Source organism: Lathamus discolor, chromosome 1 (assembly GCF_037157495.1).
Source record: "Lathamus discolor isolate bLatDis1 chromosome 1, bLatDis1.hap1, whole genome shotgun sequence".
Taxonomy (NCBI): domain Eukaryota; kingdom Metazoa; phylum Chordata; class Aves; order Psittaciformes; family Psittacidae; genus Lathamus; species Lathamus discolor.
Genome location: NC_088884.1, coordinates 27300371 through 27312039, shown reverse-complemented (window position 1 = coordinate 27312039; position 11669 = coordinate 27300371). Strand labels below are relative to the sequence as shown.

At 36.5% G+C, this 11669-nt stretch overlaps 1 protein-coding gene across 1 annotated transcript in view; it reads right to left on the bottom strand.

Moving 5' to 3' along the window:
• Positions 1-379: 379 nt before the first annotated feature.
• Positions 380-11669, bottom strand: part of CERK (ceramide kinase) — a 40557-nt gene continuing 29267 nt past the window's right edge. Inside the window, exons 10-13 of the mRNA XM_065665360.1 lie at positions 10790-10860; positions 6584-6783; positions 4074-4282; positions 380-3201 (exon numbers count right to left, since the gene is read on the bottom strand). Coding sequence (XP_065521432.1) covers positions 3102-3201; positions 4074-4282; positions 6584-6783; positions 10790-10860 — 580 coding nt within the window. The 3' untranslated portion in view covers positions 380-3101. The remainder of the gene's footprint in view (positions 3202-4073; positions 4283-6583; positions 6784-10789; positions 10861-11669) is intronic.

Below are 11669 nucleotides of genomic sequence, written 5' to 3'. Positions count from 1 at the left end.
ATACCTATTTTATACTTCTTAGAATGGTAGTTCTCATCTTTTTGTATTTTAAATTGTTTCATAATAAATAACTGTAAATACATTATAAAATTATAACTAAGTTTCTTATCCCCCTTTCAATCTTTAGTTTACTTTTGTTGAATTGCTTATTTTAGTGTAAGTCCAGCTTCACTAGTTGCTTTCCTTCACTCTTAGTGTTTGTCTACACTGACACTTGCTATATAAAGCTGTAGTCATACAAATGGAAGGTTATGAATTATTTCTCTACCTGGCTTAATCTGCCCACGTTGGTTACGCTGAGCACACTCCTGCCAGTTTTCTGTCAAACAAAGCCAGGTATTTTTTCAACTCAAGTTATGAAATGAAGAAAACCACTGCATTGCTGTATGACAGTTTTATTTTTTCAATTAAATGCCCTAGCATCATAATACAGAACACATTTTCTAATCTTGAAGCCAGCAAGATTGGGAAAAAAAAATAATAATCAGACTTGGTTTTCCTATACATAATTTCTGTACTGAGACTACATTCAGAGAGAAAAGAACAACCTATAATTAAATGGAAGCAGACATTACTTACATAGATCTCTTAAAAATAAATTGGACAATGTTATACAGCTCACATGGTGCTTTGCCACTACAGTATGCTACAAATAGAATTATTCAAATGCAACTCTACAGCTTCTCTATTACCTAAGATCTTTTCATTTTGTTACGTTGCAACACCTCTATTATTTACTTCACACTTCATTACCATACTATGGAACGATCTTTTCTCCTTTTCTGGTGGCTTGTTTCTCATAAAGGGGCCTTCACTGCAGCTTACTTTGAAACACCAAGCACTCGGTTTCAGGTATTAAAAATATTCAAAGCATTTCAACATACATTCACAATGAGAATAAGCCTCCATTTTTGAAGTCAGGGTCCCATGACTTGCTAGCAAGCTAATGGAAAGAGCTGACTAGTATTTATTCCTGTTTTCACTCATGAGAATGTGGATAGCTGTAATGCCTCACAAATGACCTCATTTGCTGGTAAACAGAGCGTGCACCGTCATATCCTGCACAAGAACTAGTTACTTGAAGTCTGGGTTCTCTCACAATATTTGTGGACAAGCCACAATAACTGTAGAACTTCTTAAACAAATGACTCTCAAAAAAAAAAAAAAACCCACCCAACAAACCCTGCATTTTTTGAACTGCATAATCTCATTTTCAATGGGGTTCTTAGTTCAAAAGTCCTATTTCACTTATTAAACATGCTTTTAAAAATACAGTATACGTAACACTTGTGTTACAAATGTCTGACAAACATCGGATCCATCAACACTCAACTCAATGCATTAATAAGGAAAGTAAACGGCAGTACTTTTACTTTTTAAAAGTATTCAAGTATTTCCCTGAAATACTATAAAAAAAAACAAACCACCAAAACCCCCCCCAGTTCCTAAACTTTGTATGGCTGCACTTTAAGCAAAATCATTTGCAAGTGCTTTTTGACCTATAGAGCAGTATGAATAACACTTTGTAGCAAAGATATAGCACACCATTTTGATATTACACAAAACTGGAATGTAAATAACTTCAATTAAAAAAAATAAATCTGCCATTTATAACAATTTTCAAGTGCTTCAGTAATAAAATGACCAATCACCAAGGCTTACACAGACCAATGAGAAACATGAAAGTAATAAATGCTTAATGACAGAAGTGCCAATAAATATACATGAGTGGAGAACCATTAACTGCTCAAATGCAAAAAAAGACCCCTCAGATGCAATAAGGTTTAAAGACAACCACAAACTTAAAAAAACGTAGAGGAGAGGAGGGGCTAACTTATGATATTCAAACAGGAATAAATCTGTACAAGAGCAGCAAAATTTAGCCCCAAGTCCAGACACAGAACATGTATGTGTCACAATACACAAATCCATACACAAAGTAAAAAAATCACTCCAGAGCTATAGATGATAGTCTGGTTTTTGCTATAAAAAACAAATCAGCACAGTGATTTCATGATTTACCAAATGCCAGTTTCTTCCCTTCATCTCACAATACAAATTATTTTGTTTCATATTTAGTTAAATGAACATTACTAAAAAAACCCAACCCTTCCAATCAAATATTTTTAAACTTAATATTCCAGCATCTTATTTCACAAAGACATTTTAACATCTGTAGTAGAATCTCTGAGGAACTGTGTACTGACGGGGGAAGCTTTTCATATGTTAATTTCAGATTTAAAAGAAAAATTTAAACTTGCTGGTGTTTCAGAAGATATTTATATTTTCCTTTGCCTGTGCCTTTCTGGTATTACATAAGTATCCCTGCAAGTTGCTTGCAAGACATTTCAATTGCAGTGTGCAGTATTTGGTATCATCCAAACAGTCATAAAACCCTCCATCATCCCAAAGAGTATCATGCAAGGAAGCCTTTATAAATAGAATGTATACAACAAGGTATGATCTGTATACAGATGTGCTTTTATCTTTCAAAGTATTTCTAAACTCTTATATTAAATACTTGAAGCCAGGAACGTGTGTTTGAATTGCATTGATAAGTTGCAAGGTATAGTCCGAACTACAAAATGAGAAGTTTTACTAAACAAAGATGTGAATGACAACACTGTTGTCCAGCATTTAAGCCACATGTAACTATGGAACAACCCCAGCAAAAAACATCTCCTCAGACTCTGAAAATATCTAGTCTTGATCTCTTGGTTCGATGACAGTGGAAAGTCCAATGTTTTGTAACATTTAGATATTATTGCAACACAACCGCTACATTAGCTCTCTCGAAAAGCACAGAGAATTTATCAGTCATCATGATTACATATATATATATACATACATATATATATGCGCCAATTCTCTCTTTTCTAACATAACTTAGATTACATTGCTCCAAGGTACATTTTATTGATTACAATATTTTTTTTAAAAATGACACAATGCAATAAGATGTCTAAAACTAAACTGAAGCCATAAAAAACCAAAACCTCGAACCTAAAAGTTTAAAATACTTGTCAATTTGACTAAAATGCATATTTACTCAAGTTCCTTGAGCTTTCATTTTTTTCTTCTCCCCATTGGAGGAACAATGTCTATAGTAATTGCTCAACACTACTCTGGCCGTAGGCAGCTTCATCTTTACAGGTTTCCTCAATTCCCCTTGCAAATAGTTTCATTAACTGGCAGTGAACCCTGGAAAATATAGAGATCAATTAATAAGAAACAAATGGATACTACACATTTAATTCTAATAATCCATTAATTTTAAGCAGTTGGACAAAGTTCCTTGCTCCAGACTACAGAAAACACACTCTCATTTTTGATACAGTCCTTTCCTGCAAAGAAGGTTGGGTGCTTTCATATATCCATCACTCAGGTTATTCCTCTTCCACACACAGAGTTGTATGGGGCACTTAGATGAGTTGATTTTATACAATAAACAATATCTATAGAAATCACTTTTGGACTGCTAAGTGATCATGTTTAATGGACACACTTGCAAGTAAATATTAGGTATTTTTGCTTCCCTTTGTTGTAAAGACAACAAACAAAATCAACCAAAAAACCTCAAACAATTCAATCAAAAAACCCCTTCAAATTTCACAAGCCTCTATTCCTTTCTAATTTGATTATTTGAACAACTGCAAACTTCTTTCTCCATACGCAAAGGCTGGAGATATGACTCAGTGCTGTGTGTCAAAAAATACAAAGTATGGGACACACTGAGCTGTAAGACGATGCTTACTTAAGTTTATGTTTAACAGGAAAGGCTGTTCTTCAGAGTAATAAGGTACTCTGCCCTTTTAAAAGGAATCCTCCCAGCACAAGCATGTAGCAGTTCCTAAGAAGTAAGTATGACTCCAAAGGTAGGGCCATCCATCCTTCTCAGAGTGATCACTTACACTTATTCTCTGGAAAGGACTCAAAAAAGGATATATAAAAAAGTTTTTTACCAGAAGACTCAAATTTACTATGTAGCAGCGCCTTTCGGGGATGTCTTTGTGAGCATCTTTAAAATCAGTGAAAAGGCCTGATGTTTATGGAGAAAAATAATCAATGCTTACCTCACTTCAATTGCTGAACTCTCCAGAGTTTCTCCATCACAATTCCAGGTGCTATTAGCAATATTACAGCAACAGGCTGGGTGATCTCGGCAAAACTGGCCAAACCGTTTCTTTCCCATGTCGGTGACATTGCTTTCATTGTCTTCTGAAAGCTTTGAAGTAAATTGAAAACTCTTCACCCGATGAACATCTACAAATGAGAAGTCAAACTACACAGAAAAAAACCAAATCAAAACAGGCAATTACAATTAGTTAAATACGTTTGATGTGTAAAGCAAGTCAGCGTGCAGTATTCTGTATTCAAGTCTGTCCACTCCAATTTTCTGGAGAAGCTTATCTGAGGCAGAGAGTGATTTTTGTTTTTAAAAAGCAGCACAAGTCAGAAACAATAAAGCCAAATTGGAACATTACTTTTCAAGGGTCCTCTTCAAGTGGCCATGTTATAGATAATCAGGTAACAGGTTTTGTGATTATAAGTCAATGGGGTATAAATCATGCCCTATAAAAACTAATATAGCATGGAATTGAAGTCAAAAAGGTCTGGATTGGATCTTTGTACCATCCTCAGGACCTGTTCAACTACAACCCTTAAGACAAATGGGCTTTTCTGAAAGCTGCCTGATTTGTCAGGGACTGTAGTGACAGGACAAGGGGTAATGGGTTAAAACTTAAACAGGGGAAGTTTAGATTGAATATAAGGAGGAAATTCTTTCCTGTTAGGGTGGTGAGACACTGGAATCGGCTGCCCAGGGAGGTTGTGAGTGCTCCATCACTGGCGGTGTTCAAGGCCAGGTTGGATGAAGCCTTGTGTGGGATGGTTTAGTGTGAGGTGTCCCTGAATATGTCAGGGGGGTTGGAACTAGATGATCTTGAGGTCCTTTCCAACCCTAACCATTCTATGATTCTATGATTCTGCATTTGGAACAATGTCCTGAAGGTGAGAATTCCATGGCAGTGTGATCACATCCCAGAGCTAGGTGTATAGGATAAAAAGAATAGAGAGCAATATTATTGCATTCTAACAAAATGAATGTATTTTTAACTAGTCAATTCAGCTAGAAAAAGTAGGACAGTTAAAAGATCGCTCTTAGAGGATGCAGACTATAATATCATAAGAGTGCTTCAAATTAGGCTTCATAAATTAAAGGAGCAATCAAATTAGAGGCTGCCCCTAGCAATTTTTTAAGTTTTCAAAAAAGGGGTTTCCCACTATTATGGTAGACACTAGCCTGAAGTGAGGACAACCCTGCATTTAATCTGCACCGCAAGACGAGCATACGCCAGAGAGAAACAGGCAGGAAGCACTGGAGGGGGAGTGCCCCAGTAACAAATCACAAAAAGCATCAGATTTGAAGGGACCTCCTAGGTCTGAAGTTCCCTCAACTTTTGTTCATAAAAAAGCTGTCAAATTGTCAAACTCCACTCTTGTAAGTAGTGGCTCATGGATACAATGAGGCTTGCTAAGCAGTTTGCTAGTCCAAACAGCTTAGTTGCAAAAACTGCTTTCCACAGCTGCACAGAGCCACCCATGAATGCTCTCATGTCTCAAGTCTAAGCAGAATGAACTCGCTTGATAAATGTTGAAGCCAGTTTGAAAGGCAGACAAGGAAGGCTTCAAATAATCAAACATATCAAGGCAGCAGTGAGGGTGAGTGGGAAGGAGTGAAGGGAAGAACAGGAGACTGAGAATAGCAGGAAGGAGGAAAAGGGACACAAAATGTCCCAGGGAATGGTAATGTGACAATAAAGAGCATCTGTACTAATTTTTCTACAGAGGAGGAAGAATAGCATCATAAATGAGTGATATTTATTATTACTTTTATAACTGACTATGACACTAACCCATTGTTCAGATAATTTCCAGAACACGTTAATATCATCAGGTTGTGACACATACTTAATGTGTGTGTTCACAGCCACAGCTCTGGTTTCAACAGATACTACAATGCAAAGCAGTGATGAATATTTCCTTATAGTCTATCCTGACAGCTACAACATACACAAAGAATAATTTTAAAGCCAAATGAATAAAGCTCATATCCTGATCACATATATGTAGTAAAATTCTGCTAAAAGTTTACACTTTACAACCAAACTACAGTTCTGGCAACTTTCTTCTAAACCACATTTTCATGCAGTTTACAAAAAGTGATTTATTATTCTTCAATACAACTTCTACCTCACACTGCACTGCTGTGAACAGTTTTTTGTGACAAATCACTGTAAATATTGTCCAAACAGCAAATATATGGAAAATATTATAAACCAGAATTCAATTAGAAAACCTGGACTTTTATTAGAATGCTACAGCCAGATGTTTGAGTTAGCTAGAATGATTTTTTTTAATGGTACACATGATGAGATTTTGTCACCCAAAATGCATAAACTTTAAAAAAAAAAACTAAGAAAAACCAACAGACCTGCTTTGTAAATGTTTTTTTCATATAAGAATATCAGTATTTACAACTTAGACTGACACTGGACAATTCACTGCCAAAGGGAATACACACCTGATCATCCTGGTTTGTATGTCTGACAAGATACCGTAGAAAATCCAATCTTGAGCATTTACGAACTAGGATGAGGTCAGCTGAACCATCTGCCAAATGAGCTGCTGGTGAAAGACCTTTCGGACTTCGTGGACAGGCACAGCTCATATTTACTGCATTAATGGCGAGAAATTTCCCTTTAATAATCTTCCATTCTTCTTCTGAAACACATAAATAAAGGCATGGAGATAGGTTATGATTTGATCTACTCAGAAGAACACTAAGAAGCAACTGTTGTTGGCAGCTTACAAGTTTATACTGCCCATATTCATGCACTGTCAATAAATATCTAAAACTGGATTTTTAAAAAATAAATTTATTTTTCATATACTAACAGAGCAAGTTTCTTTCTCCCTTCACAGACTGTGATTATCTACTAAAACTGATCACCATTTCTGACATATGCACATCAGATTCAGAACCAGTGCTATTTGGGTAGTCTGTTTCCATCCCAATCCCAAATGTCCGAAGATTAATACTATTAACAGAGTTGAACATTCCTGTGCATAAATCTTTACAGATTTCTGGAAACCAGTACAAAAGTCTGTTTTCAACATGACAGTGTTCTGTTAGAGAACAGACCTAAACCAGGAGGCAGAGGAATTTTCTAGAACAAAGAAACAGTGGCAGGCACTGCACAGAGTTGTCATCTAATCTGTATTTTCTTGACTATGGATAAAAAAAAGATTTAAAAATGCTTTTGCATTTTTATATTACATATAATCACCTTCCTCACTGCAAAAAGAAAAAGCCATGAAGCAGCCATAACACTCCTATTCCCCTCTCAATATGAGCGGATGTAGATACTTCAAACAAACAATTCCACAGCAGTAATGACTGCAGAATAGCCTATGAAGCTACACACAGTTCTAAGACTGGAGTTCAGGAGTGAAGTGCCATCGCTGATGATGGGGGTAAAATTAAGGACTGAACAGAAAAATGATCAAGTTTGTTTATATAAGCGTATTAAAGTTTAACCATGAAAAAACAGCAAGGTTGAGGTTCTGAGGCATATTACCTGGTATGGACATAGTAATGTAACGTTATTCAGCTCCCCACATTTGGGTTATGTTATCATTATTTTCAAGGTGCTTCTCTAATGGGACCATAGATAACATTTATGCTATATATTTCATGCACTGAAATTCTGCTGTTTTTTACTGTCTTAGTTTTAGGAACTTCGCATCTACTTTAAAGAATCATTTTTTACAACTGTCAAGGTAATTGAACCTAAAACCTATGATGCATTCATTTTGAATTGATCTCTTCCAAGCTTTATGCATCAGAAAAAGAAGAAAAAAAGAAGAAAAAAAAGTTTGGAAAGTATGCTGCGTTTGTTCTTTGCTCTTTGAACTTTACTTGCTTCCTTGAATTTTTATTCACTGGAACTTCTTACTGTATACACTTCAGCAACAGAACCAAGAAAAACAGAACTCTGGGAAAAATAAAGCAGGATTATAATGTGACAAAAGACTTAAAGGAAACCAAAAACTTTATTCTTTTTCCATCTACACTATCCTCTCTATCTCCTGACGAACCAAACAGTAATAGCAAGAAAAAAAAAAAGCAGCTCTTGAGTTCAACATTTTCACAGCAATAGCCAGAGTGGTTTTAGAATTGCTTGCTTTACTGCTGTTCTTTTTATGTTGCTTTCAAACAGTACAATACAGAAAGAAATAATTTAAATCATATTCAAAAGGTGTATCTTAAGAGAGATGAGAAAAACTTAAACGTCAAACTACAGAATGACTTTGTTCAGGCTGTAGGCAAATGACGAGGCCCTGCTCAGAGATGAAGGTAACTGAATAGAACATAAGAAACTATTACAACTGGAAACATCTGTGTCCAGAACTATACAAGTGCTTATTTACAAGTTTTCTGATATACAAACAACAAAATAAAACAACACCCTTTACTGATAAATCCTTTTGTTCTTTATCTGAGAAACATTAAGAATTTAGTCTACAGCGTGCTACACGTGTTAACTTTTAAGGTATGCTCACTGCAATAAATAAGCCTCAAATCACCTAAGGGAGAATGCTTATGAATGTTACTGTAATAGCTTGTTTTCATCTGGTGGGAAAAGTACTACACAGTATAAATTTCAGTATGTTAACCAAAAAAAAAAAAAAGCTTTACCATTCCAGTCAGAATCAAGTCAGGATATTTATTACATTTTAAATGACCAACTGCTTTCGTAAGCATTCAGTGGGGTGCATCACTGTAATAGCACAAATAACTCACCAAAACAAATCCTTCATACAATAGAGCAATCATAAGCTCATTTCAACTGTCTATTGTGTATAAATACATGGCAAGTTGCTGAAATCAGCATCAAGTACTCACAGTGTTTACTCAGCACATACACATAGACTTCAGCACAATACAAAGAAATATGCTCACTGACAGCCAATGCAAGTCTCCTTCTAAACTTACCTAAATTGTACACAAACCAAGTACACAATGAGAGAGTCAGCCAACACACCCTGCTGAGTAAAAAGCTTGTCTGAGGTGGTGATTTAAAATCCTTTTCATTGCAAATCAAGAGTAGTTGATTGTTACTGTTTGCTTACCAGTACAAAACACAGAAGAGACTGGACTGCAAAGAAAGCCAGCCAGCAGAAGTAAAATGGATTTAAGTAAACAATATCCTACATAATTATCTGCTTAATGTCTTGGGCAATGCTGGCTAAAGCAGTCTTGATGGCTTGATAACGTGTGACTTTCTCCTGCCTGTGCTCCATCAAAGCTAACAAAATGGCAGATTTAAAAACCAAACCAAACAACCCTCCCTCTCCCAAAACAGTAACAAAAAAACCTCCACAAACAAAAGGAAAAAGCTTGGTAATTCTGTACTACAGTTATTTCTCAAGAAGACAGGTTTTTGTTTTTTTCCCTTACCAAAACCCGTACTATCACATTTAGCTCCCAGGAAAACATTATGTAAAGCAATTTCTTCAGCTAAATCTAGGCACAAATTAAAACAACTCAAGAAACACTGCAGTCTGCCCATCTGCTGACTACATCAAAGATCTAAAAGCAGTAGCTGGGACAGAAGCACTATATATAAGCATGTGTAACAGGAATTCAAGTTGGCATAAAAATCTATATACTGTCTTTATGGTACCAATGAATCTCTATAGTATGATGATACTTTATTTGCTAACAAATGTCTAGAACCTGGCAAAGACACTGTGCAAAATAACTGTAATTATAAGAATCCAGGTCATAAGGGCCAATGGTTGTGTCAAGAAAATTATGGGTTTAGGCACTGGGCTTTACAAGAAAAGAAAAAATAGAGTAAAGGCAGAAGGAAGCACCCATGGGAAGGCTTCCTGCTGTTTAATGAAGGGTTTATCCAAGATGACAAACTCAGATCAGAAGCAAAACTCGGTCAACTGAATCTGTATCTGTTACTCCAGCAAGGCCACAAGTGCTCCCCATTAGGACACAGTAGTCAGACAAAGATACAACTAGGAAGATGACAGCACAGAATCCAGTATATCGACAGTTGTTTTAAAGACAGGCAGAGTTCTGCCTATAAAGAAAAAAAAAAAATCCCTAGAAGTGTAGGCAGAGGTTGGAACAGAAGGAAAAAAAAGAGAGTAAGGATAATGTAACAAGAGAAAGAGGAGAGAAATCTTATCTATCGTTTATACTGATATATACTGTAGGATATTGTACAGAAATACTTCAGGCCACTAGATTGTTATTAGTTGTCTAAGTTCACTGCCTCCCATTTTCTTATTAAACAGCTTTCCATAGGATGACTTTTGCACTGGAAAACACAAATCTTTAAACCTGATCTATTCTAAAAGCTGTCTTAATAAACTGCTTCCTTCTGTACTGCCTCAGTTTACAGTTGAGCCCTTCTCACAAAAAGAACAGAGAGTCCTATTTCACAAAATATATCTCACCTGAGGAAGAGAGACCAAACCCATTGAAGTATACAAGTGACCAGTAAAATTTATCAGCATTTTCTGAGGTTTGGATGGAGAAGACACCTTACATATTTTCCACATATTTACATGTATTTTTCTTAAACTTAAAGAAACAATGTAACTCACAATAGTTAAAAAACCCATACCACACACACACTTGAACTGATATATTCTGAAAAACAGTAATTTGTATAATTACACTATCACGCTTTTTCTGACAAATTACCTTCATGTTTTAATCCACACTTCTTCTGCTGTTGTGCCAGCTGTTGCTCACTTTTCTTGCAAATGTAACATCTGAAAACAAAAATACCACTCAGTTCCTGAAAACAGAACTATCATTCAGTTCAACTTTTCTGTTTTACCCAATCATTACAAGATCTCCCTGCCCCAAGATGCAGCATGGCCAACTGGCCAACCTAGGAGGCTGGCCTTCCTTGCGGCATAGACGCACAAGGTACAGCTTACTCAGATACAGCTGTTGTCCACCAGGATCCCAAAGTTCTTTTCGGCAGAGCTGCCTTCCTTGTCAGTCAGTACTATTGCATGAGACTATTCACCCATGATGTTTACCTCTTCTGAGCTTCAGCAGGTTCCTACTAGCCATTTCTTCAGCCAAGGGGCCTCAGAATAGCAGCCCTGACTTTCAACATGTCAACCACTCTTCCCTATCTGGTACCATCCATGAAACTGCTGAGTGTGCACTCTCTGACACCATCCCAGTCCCCGATAGTGATGTTGCACAGTATTAGCCCCAGTACTGATCCCCGAGGTGCACCACTAGTTATCAGCTGCCAACTGGTCTTGGCACTCACAACCATTCTAACAATCTTCCCAGTTCTCTACCCATCCACTAATCCAGACCACATCTCAACATTTTGGTTTTAAGAATACTACAGGAAACAGTACCAAAGGCCTTGCTAAAGTTAAGGTATGTAACACTCACCATTTCCCACTCATCCACAGGCCTTTGGTACCTGTAAGTACCTGTAAAGCCTCAGGGAAGACATCATCAGTGGAAACTGGGGCAAAGGAGTAATTTTCTATTACTTTTCCCTATCTTTTATCACTAGGTACCCCATACTACTAAGCAGCAGACCCACATG